General features: G+C 40.0%; 2 protein-coding genes across 3 annotated transcripts; both read left to right on the forward strand.

The window, feature by feature from the left end:
- Nucleotides 1–846: 846 nt before the first annotated feature.
- On the forward strand, nt 847–4,761 carry sptssb (serine palmitoyltransferase, small subunit B). 2 transcript variants are annotated; one of them, XM_022207151.2, is made up of 2 exons: nt 847–1,935; nt 3,118–4,761. In XM_022207151.2, exon 2 carries the CDS (start codon nt 3,119–3,121, stop codon nt 3,359–3,361), a length of 243 nt encoding a protein of 80 aa, XP_022062843.1. In that variant the 5' UTR covers nt 847–1,935; nt 3,118; the 3' UTR covers nt 3,362–4,761. The 2 variants fall into 2 exon arrangements, with proteins under 2 accessions (XP_022062843.1, XP_022062844.1); XM_022207152.2 differs by lacking the exon at nt 847–1,935 and adding an exon at nt 1,942–2,145.
- Nucleotides 4,762–4,889: 128 nt separating this feature from the next.
- Nucleotides 4,890–24,380, forward strand: otol1b (otolin 1b). Its single transcript, XM_051957657.1, has 5 exons — nt 4,890–11,677; nt 12,176–12,591; nt 12,684–12,773; nt 16,170–16,241; nt 23,285–24,380. The coding sequence occupies exons 2-5, from the start codon at nt 12,189–12,191 to the stop codon at nt 24,181–24,183; spliced, it is 1,464 nt and encodes a 487-aa protein (XP_051813617.1). The 5' UTR covers nt 4,890–11,677; nt 12,176–12,188; the 3' UTR covers nt 24,184–24,380.
- The last annotated feature ends 662 nt before the right edge of the window (nt 24,381–25,042 follow it).

A 25,042-nucleotide genomic window follows, 5' to 3' on the forward strand; every position in this document is an offset into this window, starting at 1 on the left:
ATCACAATACAGTACATTTATGTTCTAAACATGACTGAGTTAAAACAAACACAATGTAAAGCTGGAAGACGTAACATACAATTCTGTAGGAGAAAGGAATGTGAAACTAATTTTAAAAGGCAAAAAAAGTCTTGTAGTTTAAGGCTTATAACAATGAAATGATGAGCTTCTTTGTATTTGATTATCTGGATTCTAACGTGAGGTTGCTGTATTCTACTTCTGCATCTGTTGAAACCAGAATGGAAATGTGCCTTTTGGTCATAAGGCTTCAGTAAAGTGGATCAAATGCTAAGAAAAGTTTTGAGCTGATTTATGGGAACGTGAATAAGCTTGAGGCACTTTATGTGAGACCGTTTGCTCAAAAAATCTTCTTAGGAGCATTTTAAAATGGCAAGAAAGAGCTGTGCACGTGTAATATCAAACATTTGTGATGATCCTGTTTGATTTGGGATTCTTCTCAGCATTTTTCAAAACCAGAATTTAACTTGGAGTTAAGGTGGTTGTTGAAGTGTTGTTTTGTCACTGGGTTTGTTGCAGAGCTGTGCACACCTCCCTATAGACATGAAGCTTTAAGCTTTCTAAGACGGCAGAGGAATGTGTGCATCACAAGGTCTGTGTGACATGTCTCACTTTTTAACTTAAGGGCGGAGGAGAGCCAGTTTCTTTTTCACAAACCTGAGCTGGTTGTTAATGGTAATCAGATCTACTTGGGAAAGTGAATGAAGTGAATCCCCTGTGTGTGTGTGTGTGCGTGTGTGCGTGTGTGCGTGTGTGCGTGTGTGCGTGTGTGTGTGTGGCCTGATTTGCCTCACCATCTTTGCATGTGCACAAACTCAGCCCCTGTGACTCAAAATGCTTCCCCTGTCGTTTCTGGCATTAGTCGTATTGCGGGCAGCAGAAGATGAATGTGTTGTTGGAACTTGGCGCTGATTTGAATAATGATTTTCATAGTCATCGTAGCAGAGCAGGTCAGGACAGTTCATGTAAAGACGGCAGTGTCTCATTTCTGTCGCAAATCTCCAAAGATGTACTCCTTGTGTCTGGCCTTTTTCAAACCAGTCCTCATCCTTCTGACGCAGACACGTTCGCAGAAGTGTATCCATGCGTAACTGGTGCGCCACGGCGACACAGCCAGTGTTTACACATAAATAATGCAGGGCTATAAGTGAGCAGATCAGCAGACCTCACAGAAGATAAGGCCTCCTAATTGTATTTCTGACGGCAGAAAACTGAAAAGCACCTCTGCTTCTACTTTGTTTCTTTCCCAGGGGTGTTTGGGTTGTTTGTTTCCAAAATACTTTTGACATCACTGATCCTAAATGCTAAACACTCAGTGTAGTTTGCAAAATATTCTTATCATCGAAGTGGAACCAGGTGTTGGAGCGTGTTGATGTTTCTTCTTTAGCCTTTACTTGAATGAAGAGATGCAGGGCTATTTGTGACTGCTTAGTGAGCGACGTTTCAGTGAAGATTGCGCAAAGGCTGCAGCAGAATATTATATCAGATATTATTTCACGTTCAGTGCACGATTTAATATTTTTATCTGGTTATAATAACTAACATTTACTGCGTCCTGGGGTTGTGGTGCGCCAGAGCGATGCCCGCTCTGTGTCTGCTTGTTTTTCCATCCTGTGCAGCAGCAGCGCTGCTACTGCTGCTGCTCCTCACTGCGTCAGAGGCGGCACTGCGGCGCGGCGTCGGGCTGCATCATGGTGGGACAGATGCGCGAAGGATGCGACACGGACTGAAGAAAGTTTAAAGATGCTGCGCGAAACGGCCGACTTCCCACGGCCGAAATAGAGCCGCGAACCCAACACATCGACTCCCTCCTCCGTGTGACGCAAGGACTGTTTATCTTCGGTGCTGCGTAAACACGCGTGGGCCTGTGCGTCCTGTGAGCCCCCGGTCACTCCACCTGCATGATCTGTGAGCCAGGTGAGTGGGAGCACGAGTAAGTGGGTGTGGTGTCGTTCTCTCAGTCTGCATGTGTAGTGCTTATAGCCCGGTGGCAAACTGGTGAGGCAGCTTTTCGTTTACACAAAGCAGCGGAGCGGCAGCAGCAGCAGCGGGACGCGGGCTGGAGCTCGTCCTGAAATAATATCCATCATTAGTAGATATTCTGGGGATCTCAAATCGGCTGCTAAGGTGAGTCAATATAGATTCGGTTTTACACAACACGGGCTACAGTAATCTCTCAAGAACTGATACATCCCCTCTAATATTCCTTCTATTAAAGAAACTCTGAATTAAACCTGTAACTGTCATTCTCACTGATATGTGCACCAACTAATCTTACATTCTGGCTACCGTTTGCGCAGGAGATATGGCTTCAATCATCTGCAAATTTTGTGCGCCAAACTTGTTAACTTAGATATTTTCAAGCCATTTAACATCCTAATTGGGATCCAAAAAATGCTGTTATTGTCCCAGAAAACCACCAAAATGCGTTTTGATTGTGGTGATTTCAATGCAACAGTCACAGATTGATGTTTTTATTTAAACAAAGAAGCTTTTTTCCTTGCTTCCTTTGGACAGCCGCCTCTTAAAGAATATATATGGCTATTCTCCCGACTTAAGACAGGCAGGTGAGCACACCTATAGCGCACCTGTTGGCTCCACCCCCCCAGCAGCGCAGCAGGATCCGTAAACGTACATAAGTACACTAGCTGGAAACCTACAATCCATGCAGAGTGAGAGAGCCTTAAACAAGTGGCTGTTATTGTGTCCGTGCATGCGCTGACCTGTGCTGTATCTTCAGTGAGGGCTCTGCTCATTAAGCTCCTCTCACATACTGTAGCAAGAACTCATTTGTGAGAGTCCCATGTGTGGGAATAAGAGAGAAAGACGTAAGGACTGCTTTATGTCGTGGGAGACCCCTGGGTTTAATTTCTTTTAATTGCATTTCAGTATTGTTGTTATCCACATTCTGAAATACCTAGATGTTCTACATGTGGAAAATTGCACAATATCAACAATGCTTATGTATATTTCTTGTTTTTCTGATATTCTCTACATTTTGCTCTTTCCCCGTTGTGTGATCAATAAAAGATTGTCTTGTCTTATTTTTGTCTAATCTCATTCTTTTTGAATCACGGTCCACCTCTGCCCGGCCTGCAGGATGAACTTCAAGAACCTGAGGGAGTACTTGGCCTGGTTGTACTACCAGTACCTGCTCATCACCGGCATCTATGTCCTGGAGCCGTGGGAAAAATCCATCTTCAACTCCATCTTCTTCTCTGCCATCGCCATGGTGATCTACACCTCATACGTCTTCGTTCCCATCCACGTTCGCCTGGCGCTGGAGTTCTTTTTTGGGATCTTCGGCGGCCAGCCTGAGAGCACCATGGCGCTCATGAACTAGAAGAAGAAAACATGAAGGAAAAGAGACCAAAAACGGGTGGATTAGCATGAATCTGTACATCATTTCCTGTAACTCAACTCCTTCGCTCCTGGAGCTCCGTCTTCACACCACGTCCGTCCCAGCAGTCAGTCACCTCAGCTACTCAAGACTGAAAACATGAAGATCTTAATGGAGTCCTCTGGAAATCAGAGCCTTCCTATCTTCTTTACATCCCAAACCCTCTGGCCTTACCCCACGGTATTAGACGCACAACTCTACATTACTTTCACACCCTCCCTGTGAAACGTCTTGTGAAGTGTTGTTTGTCCTTTTTTGTTTGTTTTTGTATTGTTTTTCTCGCCATATGTCCTGTGTGAATGCTTAACACCTCTGGGTTTTGCATGATATGGTCATAGCTGGTTGGTAGATTTGCATGCTTGTCTTCATTACAAAATACAGCTCGACTCGTTTCTTTCCATCACGACTCTAAGGCTACAGTCTTCAGAGGTTTAGTTTGCCACTTTGATAAAAGTTTTAAAAAGGGAATGGTTGGAATCAGCAGTCAAACATCACTATATGGTGCACCTTTACCATTTTGTAGCATCTGAATTGCATCTGCAATGAAACTTAAAATGTCAGGATCTTGCCTCAGTTTGCCCCAGGCCCTCATTTATTGATTTACTGGTCAAAGTGTTTAATAAAGGAAAATAACGACGGAGTCCATGCTGAGCCTTCTTTTTATCTCCAATTTTTTACCTGTTGGCATGTCAGGAAGGTGTACTCTGTGCCATGCATGAGCAAATATTGATACAACACACCTCTGTGTTTTAGGCTTGGCTTTGTTACCGACGTAGCTTTACTTAACCCCTGAAGTCAAAGGAGAACTGTTTGCTGTCACATGCAAAGATAGTGCAGACAAATTGGCCTCAATGAAAAGCAAAGCCCGACTAAGAACAGTCTTCCGTATGTATAGTTGATCTACAGAGTGAGTCATAGCGTATCTGGTAGTTGCTCAATATCATTTTTTAATTATTTGTGCTTTGGGTCAAGGGCTTGCCAATTCTAGTTTAAACATAATCTTTAAGTTTTCTTTATTTATATGAATTATATATTTATAAACACTGGTAAATGCTTGGCTGGTTACAATGTCAGTTACCAAACTTTGTTTTTTGGATTATTTATACCTGTGTTCTCTTGTGGCCATAAATAACACATAATTCGTTCTTTTCTTTGTTTCTTCACCTAAAAGTGCTTTTATATCGTTAACAGGTTGTATCGGTTAATTTCACTTTTGATACACTTTTGCAGATATCTCCAGCCCCCCCAAAGCTTTATGTCACCATTTACCAAATGAATGTTTTATTTATACATGATAGCAGCACATCACTGCAAAAATCAAAGAATAAAGACATCTGAAGCTATTTGGACAACTGCTGTCTTTCTCATTGTAGTCTGGTTTCTGCTCTGAATGCTCACACATACTAATAGTTTGAGTCTGTATTCATGCAGCTTATCAAGTACATTAAGCCTTCAGTCTAGCAGAGCTTTGAAATGCAAGAACAAGCAAAACAAAAGCTTCATGGGCAGCACATTTCTGACCCAATAGACTGCACCACATAAAGTGAAATCACACAATAAGAGGCAGCGCCACCAAACCAGTTCTCCTTAAACAGAGCAAGAATGAATGCCTGGAGGCTTTGGTTTCCCTTCTGCAGATACTGGGTAACATGTTCCATGCCTACAAAGCTGTGGTGACCTGAAGCCTGCCACCCTTTTTATCTTGGAACAGACATAGTTTAACCCAATGTTTGCAGAATAGAAAGAGATGAATGGTGCGGAAATAAAGGTTGCACTGTACATTTCTGCAATAAGATTGCCATGGATGGTGGAGGAGGGTAATTGTTTTGGTTGTCAGTGAGGCTGCTGCAGAGGGACTGGCAAGCTAACTATGTTCATGCATTGTAACTGAACACCTCCACCTTGTTTTTTTTTCCAGGATGTTGAAACACAATAGCTGCAACACCCTCAGTTGTCAACCTGCACAACCATGCTCATCCCAGACTAAAGAACTCCTTCTACCCCCTTTCTTTTTACCCTTACTTACTCTCCTGTCTTCTCGCATAAAAAACGAGGTAAAGCATTTTCTCATGTCATCCTACTTGGTTTTGTTTCTTCCTCACAGTCTTTGAAGAGCTAACCTCTGTTTACACTACACATGTTAATTCATATCCCATGAAGGAAGAGGTCAGAGGTTATCTCCATAATGACAAGGTGTAAACAAAGCTATCTGCACACTCACATGCTCTCCTGACACTGGCAGCGGTGGTGTATTGTTTCTGTTGTGTTTACATGCGTCCTGTCACTGCTTCACGCAGCTTAAACGGGGAACTCCTAGCAACTGTCGGGGCCCCACATACAGACAGGTACATGACACCAAAACAAATGCACGTATACGTGCCGACACTGGGGTCACAGTCAGGTGTCAGCTTACAAGGAAACCCCAGAAAGTGTTAAAAAATTAATATCATCACCAACATTCTGTAACACCTTCCCCTCTGGCTGAAGTCAAGCACTCACAGGGCTGAAATTCTACAACTAAACAGCCTCCGAGATAAGGTGCTATTGTGTAGCTCTGCCCTCCTACAGGTGTGGGTCATTACAGTGAATGTCTCCATGGAAAAACCTGAAGCCACTGTTTAGACACAATCCATGATAGACATGGGCAACAATAGACACACTTAGACACACATACACAGTGTTATGGCTTGTACATGACCTTTGATTCACATTTGACACACTTAATCCTCTTTTCTGGTCACAAACACATAGAACATGCTGTTATTTCTCAAATACAAAGACCTTTTTTTTTATCTGTTTACAGCCGAAAGCTAATTTGCAGTGCCGTTACTAGATGGCTCTTTGAAATGTCTAAAACGTAACAATAAAATACATACAGAACAGAACAAAAGACAATGAGAAAAGACTCATAAAACAACACAGGACACACACAATACACAACACACAATGTTTATACCATTTATGTAAAATAATGGACATTCTTCACCAAGCATTGTATGCATTTTGTGTACTGCACTGGAAGATATGACACAGAATACTGCAAAGTCCACCAAATAAGTATTTTAAAAGACAACTGCTGTCTTCGTTTTACTTTTTTCCTAACTTTTTCTTCTATTATTGTGTGCAAAAAAATGCTTTAGAGTCAGCAATCAGAGATACATAAAATATATTAAACGTGTGTATTGGGCATGCCATATTGATGTTTGTACATGAAAATAGTGAATATGACTGGATAGTCCTTAAAAGATAATGATATCGGAGCATTTAATAATAATAATAATAGCTTTATTTATAAAGCGCTTTCCGTTAAAGTGCCGTACACAGAAATAAAAACAATAAAAAGAGATGAATAAAAACAATAAAAACAGTGAAAACAGTGAAAACAGAAAACTGAATCTACAGTTTCTTTGCAAATCAAATCAGCATCTACATTTCCATTCCACTTAATTATTTGCTGTGGCTCCATTTAGAATTTGTAACTAAACCAATATATTAAAAAAGACTTCAGATTCAGAGAACAGCATTAAGAGGCTGTCTAATTTTAACAATAAATACATTTTTTTCCCATTTAACTGTTCGATTTATGTCATTCATTATGACAACAGATTTTGCAGATTTTAGCTTCTGACTCCTTTTAAAACCTGTACCATCTAAGAACAAAAGAAAGACAATACCCTGCTATTATGTTGTGTTACAGTGCATTTAGCAGGCTTGTTTTGAAGGAACATTGTTTGCACTGTTGGGTGTGTGTGTCTGTATCTGTGTGTGTCCCTGTGTGTGTTGTCGTGCAGTGTTTCGGGTGGGGTCTCGTCAAACACACTCTTTTGTATTCTCTTTTGTATTCTTTCAGATGTGATTCATATTGAGCTGTTCTGTCTCATTTTGAAACAAGCCGGTTTGTTTACAGAGAAAAACAAAAGTTTTAAACACATTTTTGGTAAGTTATCCACTGATGAAACAATATGCATAAACTAAACACTTTTGGATAATTAGTAGCATAATTTGTGAATATAATTACGTTCCCAACACGGTGTTGATGTACAGGATCACGCTGTTGTGGCCTCAGGATAAATCAATGCATTGTCTTATGTTAATGCCAGATTTTCTTGACTGATCTTCATATAATCAGACAAGCTTTGTGCTGTGGCATTTAGGATGATTGTGCAATTACTGCCATTCTTTATTGATCAAAGATGGAGGAGGAATTCAGCTCATGACACCCCTCCCAGCTCAGCCCAGTTTATCTGAGCTCTGAATCAGTCAATATGAAGCTAGGAGTGGCTGGACTGATAAAAACATGAGTCCAGCAAGGCGTGACGCCACAGCTGGACTCAAACCCTGACACGGTGACTTTACTTTCATTACACATGAAAACATTGTTGTGATACGCTTGGCAAGAACAGTTAAAGACCAGTGTAACCTATTAAGGCGACAGGCTGCTCTTGTAGAGAACGTATGAGAGCAAAAGTAAATAGATAGATAGATGTACAGATAAAATTATATTCATCCTTTTGGTGAAACTGTAGGTATCCAGTAGCACATACATGTTAAAATTAAGAAAAATAAGAAAACCAATGTGCAAAAGAAGGCGAAATAATGTGAAAATCGTGCTGGTACGAGATCGTCCGTCTATTATCTGAATATTTTTAAGCTGAAAATGTTCAAAAAGACATAATGTGAGCTGAAATAAATGTTTGCATATATTCCAGATTCATCATGTGTGTTTGTGTTTGTGTCAGATAAGGTGTCCTTACAATTACAGTCAATAATTTAAGGTTTGTAGCTGTAATGAAGAAAGAAAAAGTCTGCCACCAAGTGGTCAAATAGGGAAATATCTGTTTTCTTGTGTGGATGCTCAAACGTGTGATCTGAATTCTTAGCACTTCAGACTACTAAAATCATCACAACTATCTGTGTCTGACAAACAAATCACTCTAGTACAAATAATTAGGATGCAGTTCAGACCGTCTGCTTGTAGTTGTGTGTTTCACAGTGCTCAATATTCATGAAAAAGAGGGACATTCATCAGCGTGTGCAAGCTGCTGTGAAGGAATGTTTGACAGGGTACCAAGAATTTTCCAGTGAAACACAAGGGAGTGAGTGAGACAGAGTTTTTCATTTTTTAGAAGTTGATACCAAACCTCTATGATCTTTACAGGGTCGGGAAGCTAAATCCAATCACTGAGGAGGGAACTGTGTAAAAACAAATCAGCCCAGGACAGAAGATGAGGGGTGTGGAGGTGAAAACAAGATTGCTCTTTGTCTGTTGATTTAGGGGCATATGAGGGCAGCAGTAGGGTGGTGTAGTAGGCTCTGTGGAGATGAAGAAAAAGATATGAGGAGTAAAGAGAGAGAACTTACGACTTTACAAAACCTAAGGAGCTTGCAGGATACAAATACATAAAGGCATCCCAAAACACTGCTGTGATGTCTTTTCCTTCATTTTTCCTGTCAGCCTGTGCATTATGTTTACTGACAGTGACTTAATGTTTTGTATTGTATTCCAAGAGTAATGTAACATCAGCCTGAAAATCAGTGTTTTACTGGTCTCTCTGGTTCAGAGCTTCAAATGTGATGCACCTCTGTTGGGTGCACCTTTAAATTACTCTAGTATTTCTCTACTATTTTAAAAAATACTAGAGATGTGTTCATCTGCTGGAAGATTGTTCTTTAAAGCTATGCTATGACATATTGGGAAATGCATTTGATTATCTTGAAGCATAAAGTTACAGCCTACAGCTCAGGACAAAGAAAGGAAACAGAAAAACAATCTGCCTGGTTCTGTGTGAACAAAACCCCCAGCAGTCCTGGGTTTTATGGACGATTATGTGCAAAACAGTCTTTTAATGCATCACTTCCTCGCTCTTGTCGACACCATAATCTTACTGTGTTCAGAAGCTGATTATGTTACCTTTGAGTGGAGGTCTGCTGTAGCTTCATATTTAAGCAGCCAAATATAAAAGTGTTTTTGTCTTGTCATCTGACTGTAGAAAAAGCAGCGTGATTTTCAAAATGTAAAACTATTGCTTTGAGTGATAATGCCATTGTGACTGTAAGAAAATTAATCATGCAAAATTCTCTTAATAGGAAGTGTCCATATCAGCCCAGGCAAAACTCAGTAAACAAATATGACGAGTAAAGCACGTGACACAGTAGTATAACCTAACCTAACCTACCTCGCTTTGCATCCTCTGCATAAATACATCAATCTCTGTCTCTTTTACATCTCAAGCGATCACTTTTGACCTACTTGCATATGTAAATAAATGTAGACTTCACCACAAACAAACGCTTTCTCTCTTGTAGAAAAGGTCATCGCCCTTGTGTAACCTACTTTAAGTGCATTAGAAACATCAGAGAAAGTGTGGCAAGAGAAGCTGTTTTTGTACTCCGTCCGACTACATGAGATGTGTCTACGCTGCCAGCAGTTCGCTTGCCAAAGTCATTAGCTGCTAATTCTGCAGGGTCTAGATTTTCATTGATAAGATCCCAAACAAAAAAACTGTCTATGGCCTTAATTGTGCCTGTGAGCATGGTGGCAGAATAGTCATACAGAGTGGCCGGTTGCTAAGCAAGTCCCTATCTTAGTGTCTCACTCTCAGCCTTACTTGATACACATTCACTGCAGCTTCAAGATCTCCCCCACATGAATGGGGTTAACGTAAGGCAATACACCTCCATCCATCCAAGTCATCTTTGGTCCTCTCTCTGCTCGGCTGCACCGGCTGAGTAAGTTAACTCTTCCTTATCCCTGGCTCTATAGAGTGCGGATGGAGGTTGAGGGCAGGGCCGGTGCCAGTGTTAAATGAATGGACAGGTGAGCAGCGCCCAGGTCCTCTGTGGCCAAGCTGGGCACTGTAAACTGACCGCCGCTGTTGTGTGTGGTCTGAATGGAGCTGAGAGACGATGTTGTTGGGGTCAGGCATGGAGAAGCCCACAGGAACCCGTCTCTCTCTCAGGACTCAGCTGCGTATCTGACTCTCCATCTGTTCGTCTTTTACGGAGGGGCAACTCAGGGACACTTTACCTGAGCTGCTGGGAAAAAGGAAGAAGAGGAGTGTGTAAATGCAGGATAGGAGATAAAGAAAAGTGTATGTGAGAGAATAAAAATGGTTTAAATGAACACAAGCCTCTCCTTTTTTTTGTAGCTCTATCCTCATCCCTCCATCGACTCTCTTTGTTTCCTAAATTTCATTTCCCTTCTTCCTGCTCACTCATAGCTGGTCATAGATCTGTCTGAGGACGTGAGGTCTTTGGCAACTGAGGCATGTCCACTGCTCAAACCTTCATTGTCACAGGCAAGACGAGAGTTTCGACTAGACAGCTCCCAGAAAATCACTTTTCTACAAAAACCTGATGCTATCTTGTTACAGCGTAAGAATGAATCATTGTCCGGCCACACAGTATGAATCATAGTTAACAAATGTTGCTGCCAGCAGCCTTTAGGGGCTCATGTGAGGAAAAGTCGGTCACAGTGATCAGGCAAGCATTGCAATTGCTCCGATTTAAAGGAGATAAGCTGGTCCCTTCGACAAACAGCTCAGGTTTAGCAGCTGTTGAGTGATTATCAGTGCTCTTTAGGCTAAAGCTTTCCTTTGGATGCCCACCAAGTACCGGTAGATTCTAAATACTGAACTCCTTGTGCTATGTGCCAATTTACTGATCGAGTTTTAAGTCTTTTTAATTAATCGTTGTAGACATTGTCATCTCGGTCAACTTGCAGGATTCTACATAGAGCTATACAATAAAAGGCCAAAAACAAAAACTGCCCTTGCAGCTACTTGCAGAGTGTCGTCCAAACCCAAGCTTGAAAAAAAAGGCCGCTGTAGTGCTCTGGCCTCTGTCACAGACTCCTCTTTGCTTGGCTTTGTCCCACCGTAAGAGCTTGGGTAGTAGGCTGGATGTTGGAGGAATGCCCCCCATATCAGGTGGCCCATTGCCCCACGGCCTTTGCTCCTTGCCTAGCTCGCAGCGAGGGAGTGCTCCTGCCGGGCGCTGTATCCCGTGTCACAAAAGCACCTTTCTACACAACGGGGCTAAAGAGAATGGGCCACAGCACAGTGGTTCTCCTTGGGTCAGCTCCAGCCCGCCATAGTGGGATTTCAGACCTCCCCCTGTGCTTCCAGCGAATACCCTCATTGGTGGGGATGTTCTTTCACCCAAGGCTGGCAGAGATATCAGAGAGACCTGGAGCTCCTGGTGCTGCCTCCAAGACATCGCAAGAGCGGATAAATGACCGTACTACTTATGCATAACTGGGTGAGTCTTATGAAATTTGCTGAATGCATATTCTCAGGGAGTTATGTGTCACCATCACAAGTAACCTAATAAGACCATTAGTTCATGTGTATTATTGTTGGCACATAGATAACTGATAAACTGAGATTGTGATTTAAGAAACTGTAGGTTTTCGTTCTTGTCCAACATCTAAGATGCTGAAGTAATTGATGAATGAGCAGTGAGGGGAATCGGACAAATTAAATCAGCTTTGATTGAACGGGGAAAAAAATATAGCTCCAACCTGAGATTGGCTACCGAGGAAAGTCAACATAGAGGAGCAAAAAGAAGAAAAATAATCAGGAATAGACATCATGCATGCATGAAGTGATCAAAGTAAAGATGTCTTGGTTCATTGTTTCGATATGAGTGACTTTCAGCAGCGAACTGTGACTCTGCATGTACTATTTTTGTGCAGCATGAGATAGAAGTTGAAATTAGTGCAGACTAACAGAAGCACTGTCTTGATGTGTTTTTCAGATCCCAGTCAACCATGAGGATTATCTCCTGTCACTCAACTCTTGTGGTTGTTGTTGTGGTTACGCTCACTGCAGTCTCCTGCACTGAAGCCAAGACGACACAGAAACCAAAGTACCAGTACACCAAGAAGCCCGTGTCTCAGATCACCATGCACAGCCCCATCACGACCAGCATGCCAAAGACTCTCAAGATTGTACCGACCGCAAATCCATTGCCACCGCACAGGGAGCCCACCACAGAGAGGACCACGTACCCAAGTCATGTCTTTCCACAGTACTACAGTGAGGGCACTGAGCCCCCTGGTGCCGGCCCTGAGAACTACACCCTGGACTACAACGAGTGTTACTTTAACTTCTGCGAGTGCTGTCCACCTGAGAGGGGCCCCAGGGGTCCAAAAGGAGACAGAGGCTTGGCAGGTATCAGATAATGCGTAAATATAATTAATTAGTTTGTTTACGTGTTTAGTTTTTAGCATTGTACATTTAACTTATTTTTTTTACTTATCTAGGTCCACCAGGTGATAGAGGCCTGGCAGGAGTAGCTGGTTTACCCGGCCCACCTGGTGTGAGTGGTCTGATGGGGTTCAAAGGAGACAGAGGTGAGTAGAATAGGGTTAAATACACATTTAATCTGGCGTGTTACAAAAATATTTTGAAACTAATACTGTGTATTGAGACAATGCAGATACAGCTATGACACATTACAGCCGAAAAGGTGCTTTGGGCTCAACAGCAGCGCTTGCTCTTTTTGAGTTCCTAGAAATCAGGCTTGACCAACAAACAATTACAATTAAAGCTGCAAGCAGCATTGGACGGGTCCTCGCATCCTTGCTGGTCGGTGAATCCACACATGTCCACCAGGTGGTGCTGCGACTGAGGTGGTGGACTCTGATCACACATGTAAAATTTTAGGCAGATCGAAGCATGTAGAGGCTAGTTATAGAGCATTTCCTTCCATCCACCAGGTGGCGCTATGACTATGGCTGTATATGTACATGTGAATGTCATCAGGGCAGGACTCTGATCATACATGTAAAGTTTGATGCAGATCGGAGCATGTTCAGGGTGGTTACACTGCATTTGTCGTTTCATGGCGTATTGTAAATTTCTAGGGGATGCCATTTCCATGCCCTCAGACTTTTGCAGAGCATTTTGATAACTTTTGATCACCCATGCCTGCCGTACATCCTGGCCAAATTTCAGCTCTCTTGGTCCCAGCCCGATACAAAGTTCTACACCGCCATCATGAAGTCCATCCTCAGTTCGTCCATCATCGTGTGGTCGCTGGGGCCACTGCCAGTGACAGACAGACTTCAGAGCATTGTGCTCTCTGCTGAGAAGGTGATCGGCTGCAGCCTCCCATTTCTCCAAGACTCAGGGGTGTGCAGGTCGGATCGCAGCCAACCTTTCTCACCCTGGACACGAACTTTTCGAGCCACTTCCCTCACTCAGGAGGATATATATATATCGCTCATCAGAATAGATTTCTATTAGTATATTTGTTTAAAACATGTTACAGTGGGTACCGGAGGCTCAGATGCAAGAAATAAACGAGTAGACAGATTTGCAACAACAATGAATTTATTCACAGAAGCAGGAAGAATACAAAACTACAACCGGAACTGGAACTGGCTGTACAACTCAGGGTGAACTCAGGGAACCAACCTAGGAGCCTCTAGAGGCAGGGAAGACCAATAAAAAAACAAACCCAAAAGCTAAGGTTAACCCACTGCTGGTAACACCAAGGCAGGAGAACAAAATAACAAGGGAAATCTAACTAACAAAAACTAAGCAACCAAAACTCTGCACTAAAACCCAACAGCTCAACCCAAACTGCTCTTGACTATATGGAGCTAACACAGCCGCTATGCTAACCTAGGGAGGTTAGTATAACCTGCATCTGATAACACCAGGGCTGGGGGACCTTGCTGCCTCAAGGGGGGGGGCTGACAACAGATGATTTTCCTTGACCCAGCGGAATCCATTGAGGACCAGGAGCAGACCAAGGAGCCGGAGGAGCGAGGAAACCAAAAGCAACGTCCAGCATCAAATGATGACTGACAACGGTTCTGATAGGATGCCTGGACCTGATTAGCTGGCCTCCACCTGCACATGACCTGCTGATGACAGATGACACACACCTGGACTCCTCATCAGCACAGCACACACCTGCAAAGAGAGAGAGAGCAAAGCCGAAGGAGGAGAGAGCCCTGCCACAGCTCACAGCCTAAGCTGTGGCTGTAACAAAACATGTGACTTTGCATGTTTTAACACCTTATTTTGCAAAGAAATTAACACGTTCTTGCCATCTGCAGATTGCGCTTTAAAGAAAAGCGCCTTTATTTGTCACGTTGAAATAAAACGGAATAAAATGTTCCCTCTCCAGACTTTACAGTAGAGCCTGAAAGTTGCCTGATCTCAGAGCAGCTCTGTGTCACAGCAGGGCCACATTCATCATGCCTGTTTGCCTGTAGTGGGAAAACAAAATATATGTAAATATAAGTAAACGGAGTGTGAGCTCTCCCTGGTCGATAGAGTGCTTTGAATTTCATTATACAACAAGCTGTCCGGCCGTTATAAATGAGGCCCATGAAAAAGAAGTGATCGCTGGATATGATAAAGATGAAATGTAATAGTTTACGCCACCATGAATCTGATTGTAACGTCCACACTATTAGAAAGGCCGATAAGAGCATTTATGACTATTTGCTTGGGGTCATAAAGGGAAGTGGGCTGTTTGATTAATACGAGCAGCTGGCCAGCTCCAGGTTCAGCACATTCTGATGTTGCATATAACTTACAGAGGTGGTAATGGGCCGGTTTATTTACTAAAATGTGATCTGTCACACATGTGAGATAAGCAGAATTATGACTAACACATTCTGCATTTCCCCCAAGTGCTGCGTTGATACGCATGCTGTGTAAATGTGGGTGAGTAATGCTTTTGTTTTCGCCAATGAAATATTCACTTGGGTGACAAGATGCTATCTGCTAATGTGGTTTATACAAAAGTGTAAAACTGGTTGGTTTCCTCATTCAAAAAAACATTCTATCGATCCTTGGGACCGTCGGTGCTCGGTGCTTTCCAGACATGTTAAAGGAGGGGACTTGAAATCCCAAACTCTAGATGAAGAAAAATTCAGTTATCAAGCTAATAACATAAAGTTACTTCAACTTAAATTAGTTTTGAATCAAATAATAACACAGACATTTAAGTTTACATTCACACAATATTAAATTAATGCAATTATCAACGATACTTAGTCAAACTAATCCCTCAGAATAATGTTTGAAACCTGAAAGGTTTATCTAGATCAGTAAGTTTTGTTTTTTATCTCCCAACAATGCATTTAATCAAGTGGTGCAGTAGGTTCCTACTTTTTAGAATGTATATATTACTTGGCTTACTTATTATAAGAAAAATTGACCCCTGGGTATCAACAGCTCAACCTAAGTTGTAAGTTACAACATGAATGAAAAACAAACCCTGAAATTTCTCAAATCTTCCTGACACAACAGATCCACTTCTCTCTAGAAACCCAATGAAATACTTAAGTATAGTATACAACATATTAGAAGGAACTACATAGAATAAGTCTGAGTTCAATTTAAGTTTACTAAAAGAAAACCTTTCTGTGGAAGTCTTGTTTTGCTGACTTTCATTGCTTTAACTTCTCATCTTGCTGCACTGATGTAGAAATGTACCCCAGGAAATCACAGCAGGGTGTGGTTGCAACAGGGAAGTCTTCTGACTCAGGATGATGCTGTTTTTGTTAAAAGTATAATAGGCACGAGACCTACAACCACATTTGATTTTTCACCAAGAAATAATGAGCAATAACAGATGTCAAACAAAGGCTGTGGCATTGAGGCCTCCTGACTTTAGAGGTCTCTAATCCTGTACCTTGTAGGCCAGTTACATTTAATTCTTCCTCCCCAAGTAGTTCATGTTTAAAAAGAAATATTCACATTGCTTTATTGTATAAATTTCTTAGGTGATAAAGGTGACAGAGGAAACAGTGGGACCAGTGGGCCACCAGGAATTCCAGGAAAGCCAGGACAAAAAGGTAAAACTGTTTAGGTGGTCACTGAATTATCACTCTGCCAAGGCGTGGCAGAGTTATGTGACTATTGGTGTACGTTTGTCTGTGAATCTGTTAGTCTGTGAATCTGTCTGTGTGAAACATTACTCAAAAACGGACCAACAGATTTGGATGAAATTTTCAGTGAAGGTCACAAATGACACAAGGACCAAGTGATTAGATGTTGGCACTGATGTGGCTTATAATCTGGATCCACGGATTTGTTAAAGATTTCCCATTGGGAGATATAGCTGCCAGGACAGCATCGCTATAACCATGACGTGAACACTGTTATTTACATGCTGACAATCACATGATTGTGCTCCTACTACAAACTGACTGCAATTTATCAGTTGGAAATCATACAAGGAACAAATGATTAAACTGTGGGGTGTTTCTGAGTCCCATCAATTCCAACCACCCGCTACATATTTAGGTCACGCGATGTAGCAAACCCCAGCCGGACAATGACAGTGTCTTCATCATGTCAAGAAACCGCTTCTTAGATTAAAAACTTCCTGTATAGAGGTCTTTCCTAACCTATTGAATAAATCCAACAAAAGGGCCAAAAAAAAACTTTGAAATAAAGTCATACTTTAGTTTGTCGTCCAAAATGTCATTAAAACGTCATTGTTACCTCCGCCAAGGAGGTTATGTGACACCCGGCGTTTGTGTGTCCGTCCGTCCGTCTGCCTGTTAGCAAGATAACTCAAAAACGCCTGGGCAGATTCACATGAAATTTTGAGGGGATGTAGACTATGGTAAGAGGAAGAGCTGATTTTATTTTGGTGGCAATCCGGAAAGGATCCTGGATTCTGGATCACTTTGAATTTTTTAGTATGTGGTCCAAAATAGGACAAAAAAAACATCATAGGTTAGTATGTCGTCCAGCAAATTGAAGGAAGGTGTCCAGATAGCTCAACTGGTTGAGAAGGTGCTTCGTAAACAGAACTGTGTCAGAGACACAGGTTCAATACCAGCTCCTGATCCTTTACTGCATGAGTTTCCTGTTTTCCTCTCTATCCTTGGTGGAGGTCTGCACTCTCTGAGTGCTTTTCTAGTTTAGTATGTGGTTCAACAAGTGGAAAAAATGTCATAGTTTAGTTTGTTGTCCAAAATATGTAAAGAACGTCATAGTTTAGTATGTCATCCAAAATGTCACAAAAACATGATAGTTTAGGATATGGTCCAAAATGGGGTAAAAACATCATAGTTTACTATGTCGTCCAAATGTCACTAAAACTTCACTAAAACATCATAGTTCAGTATGCCATCCAAAATGTGACCAAAACCTCATAGTTTAGTATGTGATCAAAAATGTCACTAAAACATGATGGTTTAGTATGTCGTCCAAAATGTCACTAAAACATGATATTTAAGTATGTGGTCCAAAATGGGGTAAAAACATCATAGTTTAGTATGTCGTTCAAAATGTAACTAAAACGTCATAGTTTAGTATGTCGTCCAAAATATGACAAAAAGGTCGTCAAAAATGTGTAAAAAATGTGATAGTTTAGTATGTCGTCCAAAATATGACAAAAAACTCATAGTTTAGTATGTCGTCAAAAATGTGTAAAAAATGTGATAGTTTAGTATGTCGTCCAAAATATGACAAAAAAGTCATAGTTTAGTATGTCGTCCAAAATGTGTAAAAAATGTGATAGTTTAGTATGTCGTCCAAAATGTCACTAAAACGTCATAGTTTAGGATGTCGTCCAAAATATGACAAAAAAGTCATAGTTTAGTATGTCGTCCAAAATATGACAAAAAAGTCATAGTTTAGTATGTCGTCCAAAATGTCACTAAAACGTCATAAATTAGTATGTGGTCCTAAATGGGGTAGAAAGGTCATAGTTTAGCATGTCGTTCAAAATATGACAAAAACATCATAGTTTAGTATGCCGTCCAAAATGTGTAAAAAACGTCATAGTTTTTAGTATGTCATCCAAAATGTCACTAAAACGTCATAGTTTAGTATGTCGTCCAAAATATGACAAAAATGTCATAGTTTAGTATGCCGTCCAAAATATGACAAAAACGTCATAGTTTAGTATGTCGTCCAAAATATGACAAAAATGTCATAGTTTAGTATGTCATCCAAAATGTCACTAAAACGTCATAGTTTAGTATGTCGTCCAAAATATGACAAAAACGTCATAGTTTAGTATGGCGTCCAAAATATGACAAAAACGTCATAGTTTAGTATGGCGTCCAAAATATGACAAAAAAGTCATAGTTTAGTATGTCGTCAAAAATGTGTAAAAAATGTGATAGTTTAGTATGTCGTCCAAAATGTCACTAAAACGTCATAGTTTAGGATGTCGTCCAAAATATGACAAAAATGTCATAGTTTAGTATGGCGTCCAAAATATGACAAAAACGTCATAGTTTAGTATGTCGTCCAAAATATGACAAAAACGTCATAGTTTAGGATGGCGTCCAAAATATGACAAAAAAGTCATAGTTTAGTATGTCGTCAAAAATGTGTAAAAAATGTGATAGTTTAGTATGTCGTCCAAAATGTCACTAAAACGTCATAGTTTAGTATGTCGTCTAAAATGTCACTAAAACGTCATAGTTTAGTATGTCATCCAAAATATGACAAAAAAGTCATAGTTTAGTATGCCGTCCAAAATATGACAAAAAAGTCATAGTTTAGTATGGCGTCCAAAATATGACAAAAAAGTCATAGTTTAGTACGCCGTCCAAAATGTGTAAAAACGTCATAGTTTAGTATGTCGTCCAAAATATGACAAAAAAGTCATAGTTTAGTATGTCTTCCAAAATGTCACTAAAACGTCATAAATTAGTATGTGGTCCTAAATGGGGTAAAAAGGTCATAGTTTAGCATTTCGTTCAAAATATGACAAAAACATCATAGTTTAGTATGCCGTCCAAAATGTGTAAAAAACGTCATAGTTTTTAGTATGTCATCCAAAATGTCACTAAACCGTCATAGTTTAGTATGTCGTCCAAAATATGACAAAAACGTCATAGTTTAGTATGGCGTCCAAAATATGACAAAAACGTCATAGTTTAGTATGGCGTCCAAAATATGACAAAAACGTCATAGTTTAGTATGGCGTCCAAAATATGACAAAAAAGTCATAGTTTAGTATGTCGTCAAAAATGTGTAAAAAATGTGATAGTTTAGTATGTCGTCCAAAATGTCACTAAAACGTCATAGTTTAGGATGTCGTCCAAAATATGACAAAAAAGTCATAGTTTAGTATGTCGTCCAAAATATGACAAAAAAGTCATAGTTTAGTATGTCGTCCAAAATGTCACTAAAACGTCATAAATTAGTATGTGGTCCTAAATGGGGTAGAAAGGTCATAGTTTAGCATGTCGTTCAAAATATGACAAAAACATCATAGTTTAGTATGCCGTCCAAAATGTGTAAAAAACGTCATAGTTTTTAGTATGTCATCCAAAATGTCACTAAAACGTCATAGTTTAGTATGTCGTCCAAAATATGACAAAAATGTCATAGTTTAGTATGGCGTCCAAAATATGACAAAAAAGTCATAGTTTAGTATGTCGTCAAAAATGTGTAAAAAATGTGATAGTTTAGTATGTCGTCCAAAATGTCACTAAAACGTCATAGTTTAGGATGTCGTCCAAAATATGACAAAAATGTCATAGTTTAGTATGGCGTCCAAAATATGACAAAAACGTCATAGTTTAGTATGTCGTCCAAAATATGACAAAAACGTCATAGTTTAGTATGGCGTCCAAAATATGACAAAAAAGTCATAGTTTAGTATGTCGTCAAAAATGTGTAAAAAATGTGATAGTTTAGTATGTCGTCCAAAATGTCACTAAAACGTCATAGTTTAGTATGTCGTCCAAAATGTCACTAAAACGTCATAGTTTAGTATGTCATCCAAAATATGACAAAAAAGTCATAGTTTAGTATGGCGTCCAAAATATGACAAAAAAGTCATAGTTTAGTATGGCGTCCAAAATATGACAAAAAAGTCATAGTTTAGTATGCCGTCCAAAATGTGTAAAAACGTCATAGTTTAGTATGTCATCCGAAATATGACAAAAAAACGTCATAGTTTAGTATGTCGTCCAAAATGTTACTAAAACGTCATAAATTAGTATGTGGTCCCAAATGGGGTATAAAGGTCATAGTTTAGCATGTCGTTCAAAATATGACAAAAACATCATAGTTTAGTATGCCGTCCAAAATGTGTAAAAAACGTCATAGTTTAGCATGTCATCCAAAATGTCAGTAAAACGTCATAGTTTAGTATGTCGTCCAAAATATGACAAAAACGTCATAGTTTAGTATGGCGTCCAAAATATGACAAAAAAGTCATAGTTTAGTATGTCGTCAAAAATGTGTAAAAAATGTGATAGTTTAGTATGTCGTCCAAAATGTCACTAAAACGTCATAGTTTAGCATGTCGTCCAAAATATGACAAAAATGTCATAGTTTAGTATGGCGTCCAAAATATGACAAAAAAGTCATAGTTTAGTATGCCGTCCAAAATGTCAGTAAAAACGTCATAGTTTAGTATGTCATCCAAAATGTCACTAAATCGTCATAGTTTAGTATGTCGTCCAAAATATGACAAAAAAGTAATAGTTTAGCATGTCGTCCAAAATATGACAAAAAAGTCATAGTTTAGTATGCCGTCCAAAATGTGTAAAAACGTCATAGTTTAGTATGTCATCCAAAATGTCACTAAATCGTCATAGTTTAGTATGTCGTCCAAAATATGACAAAAAAGTCATAGTTTAGTATGTCGTCCGAAATATGACAAAAAACGTCATAGTTTAGTATGTCGTCCAAAATGTCACTAAAACGTCATAAATTAGTATGTGGTCCCAAATGGGGTTAAAAGGTCATAGTTTAGCATGTTGTTGAAAATATGACAAAAACATCATAGTTTAGTATGCCGTCCAAAATGTGTAAAAACGTCATAGTTTAGTATGTCATCCAAAATATGACAAAAAAGTCATAGTTTAGTATGGCGTCCAAAATATGACAAAAAAGTGATAGTTTAGTATGCCGTCCAAAATGTGTAAAAACGTCATAGTTTAGTATGTCATCCAAAATGTCACTAAATCGTCATAGTTTAGTATGTCGTCCAAAATATGACAAAAAAGTAATAGTTTAGTATGGCGTCCAAAATATGACAAAAAAGTCATAGTTTAGTATGCCGTCCAAAATGTGTAAAAACGTCATAGTTTAGTATGTCATCCAAAATGTCACTAAATCGTCATAGTTTAGTATGTCGTCCAAAATATGACAAAAAAGTCATAGTTTAGTATGTCGTCCGAAATATGACAAAAAACGTCATAGTTTAGTATGTCGTCCAAAATGTCACTAAAACGTCATAAATTAGTATGTGGTCCCAAATGGGGTTAAAAGGTCATAGTTTAGCATGTTGTTCAAAATATGACAAAAAAGTCATAGTTTAGTATGGCGTCCAAAATATGACAAAAAAGTCATAGTTTAGTATGCCGTCCAAAATGTGTAAAAACGTCATAGTTTAGTATGTCGTCCAAAATATGACAAAAAACGTCATAGTTTAGTATGTCGTCCAAAATGTTACTAAAACGTCATAAATTAGTATGTGGTCCCAAATGGGGTAAAAAGGTCATAGTTTAGCATGTCGTTCAAAATATGACAAAAACATCATAGTTTAGTATGCCATCCAAAATGTGTAAAAAACGTCATAGTTTAGTATGTCATCCAAAATGTCAGTAAAACGTCATAGTTTAGTATGTCGTCCAAAATGTCACTAAAACGTCATAGTTTAGTATGTTGTCCAAAATATGACAAAAAAGTCATAGTTTAGTATGCCATCCAAAATGTGTAAAAACGTCATAGTTTAGTATGTCGTCCGAAATATGACAAAAAACGTCATAGTTTAGTATGTTGTCCAAAATGTCACTAAAACGTCATAGTTTAGTATGTCGTCCAAAATATGACAAAAAACGTCATAGTTTAGTATGTCGTCCAAAATATCACCAAAAACATGATCGTTTAGTACATTGTCCAAAATGACACCAAAACGTCATAGTTTAGTATGTCGTCCAAAACATGACAAAAATGTCATAGTTTAGTATGTCATCCAAAACATCACCAAAAACGTCATAAATTAATATGCTGTCCGAAATGTGACCAAAATGTCATAGTTTAGCATGTCATCCAAAACATGACAAAAACATCATAGTTTAGTATGTCGTCCAAAACGTCACCAAAAACGTCATAATTTAGTATGTCATCCGAAACGTCAACAAAAACGTCATAGTTTAGTTTGTCATCCAAAATATCACCAAAAATGTCATAGTTTAATATATGGTCCAAAATTTGATAAAAACATTATAGTTTAGTATGTTGTCCGAAATATGACAAAAAACATTATAGTTAACCACGCCTGACGTACGTCAGCGGGGTTACTGCATTCGCTTCGGTATCTGGCTGGCTGGGTAAGTATTTATGTATGTATGTTTGTATGTGTGTATGTCCGCTCCAATATCTCTGCAAGTGCTGAAGTCAGGATGATCAAACTTGGCACTGAAGATCAGTCTAAGGTCTCCTGCTCAGGTGTGGAGTTACAGGTCAGCAGATTAAGTAGGAAGGGATATACTTTAGATGATCAAAATTGATACAGAGTCATATGCAAGTATTTAATGCCATCTACTGAAACTCGCCAGTAGATGGCGTGGTTCTGCCCTCTACTGAGGGCTCCTCTAGTTTAGCATGTCATCCAAAATGACACCAAAAATGTCATAGTTTAGTTTGTCGTCCAAAATATCACCAATAACGTCATAGTGGAGTATGTCGTCCAAAATGTGGAAAAAAATGTCATAGTTTATGTCATCCAAAATGTGGAAAAAACAGAGTTTCGTATGTCATCCAAAATGTCATTAAAATGTCATAGTTTTGCATGTGTTCTAAAATATTGAACAGCCTAGGCAGGGTACTGTACTCTCTTGAGTGCTTTTCTAGTTTTATATTGTTGCTATAGTTTACTCTTTATGATGCAGTTTCCCTTACCTTGCAGGTGATGTTGGCTACAAAGGTGCAAAAGGTGAAACAGGGTTGCCAGGTTTCAAAGGTGATAGTGGGGAGAAAGGAGAACCTGGCCAAAATGGGACTGCTGGTGAGAAAGGAGAACCAGGAAAAGAGGGGCCAACTGGACCTCCAGGACTGGCTGTTCAGCAAGGGCCTAAAGGAGACAAGGGGGATAAAGGGGAGTGTGGCTCATTTGGGGAGAGAGGACAGAAAGGTGAGCGAGGGGATCCTGGGTCTCCTGGCATCCCAGGAGGGATGGGTATTCCAGGGTTGAATGGCAAGCATGGTGCCCCAGGGCCTATGGGGATCCGAGGAGATCAGGGACCTCCTGGACCTCCAGGAGAACCAGGGGTCAGAGGGCTTCAGGGACCACAAGGTATAAGAGGGATGCCTGGACCTAAAGGGGATCGAGGTTACCCTGGCATGAGAGGTGATCGGGGCATTCGAGGATTCAAAGGAGCTAAAGGATCAGGGGTTCCCCAGAAACGCTCCGCCTTCAGTGTAGGCATCTCTCCAAGAAAGTCCTTCCCTCCTTCTGGCTTCCCGATCCGCTTCGACAAAGTCTTCTACAATGAAGAGAACCACTTCAACGTCACTTCCAACAGCTTCACATGCGTCCACCCTGGGGTTTATGTCTTCTCCTTCCACATCACGGTACGTAACCAGCCTCTGCGAGCCACACTGGTGGTGAACGGGTCACGGCGAGTGAGGACGCGGGACTCTCTGTACGGTCAAGACATCGACCAGGCGTCCACTCTGGTGGTGCTCTGGCTGGCTGCAGGTGATCAGGTGTGGATGGAGACGCTCAGAGACTGGAATGGGGTGTATGCCAGCAGTGAGGATGACAGCATCTTCTCTGGGTTTCTGCTTTACTCAGACAAGGCCTGATGCCCAGTAATGCTGCATTGACAATTTCTTCTTCTACTGTGCAGATTCAGTTTATATTGAAGAAAAGGCCAAATACTGGTGGTGCTACACTTTGCTTGTGAGCTGCTCAGAAGCTGCCCTGTACATTTTGTATTATCTCCTAACCTCTTGTTTTACCCATTACTTTTTGAATAAAAATAAGACTCTTGTGTTATTGAGGAATATCATTTACAGCATTTTGATTTACGACACCCCATTGAGTAAATTGGGTATATTGTGCCATCTACAAAAATGAGCTCAACTAATGAGTGAAACATCTGGTGAAAAACACACACAGTATCATCCAGATGTTTAGCGGGACTAGGCTTCAAAATAAACTCCCATTGTGAGAAGAAGACGACTGTAAAATGACTGGAGAAACGACAAATGCTAGCAGAACATGGGAATATTCATCATGAATGGGAATCCTACATTATTATTGTAGATTGCAACACTATAAAAATGCTATTAAGTGCCCAAATAAAATGAAAAAAGTGCTTTTATTAGTAATAATAAAAAAAGATGAAAACCAATCACACTGAAAAAACATTAAGTCTCAAGTAGTGACAAATACTACCAAAAAGTGGCTGTATTGAAATGAAAAATATAAATAAGATTTATGATGAAAAATGGATCATTTATGTGGTATCAACATACATGCATGAAACTATATTCCATATACTTGTAGACCAAAGTATTTCTGATAGTTATATTAACAGCAAACAAAGCAATGTGTAGGAGTTTTACCATTTATGTGAAATGTTTCTTCAGTTCTAAACCATGCCTGATATATCTAACCTTCACTTCTACTTCAAACCAAAGCCTGTGAAGCATTTGATCG

The sequence above is a fragment of the Acanthochromis polyacanthus genome, chromosome 13 (genome assembly GCF_021347895.1).
Source record: "Acanthochromis polyacanthus isolate Apoly-LR-REF ecotype Palm Island chromosome 13, KAUST_Apoly_ChrSc, whole genome shotgun sequence".
NCBI lineage: Eukaryota > Metazoa > Chordata > Actinopteri > Pomacentridae > Acanthochromis > Acanthochromis polyacanthus.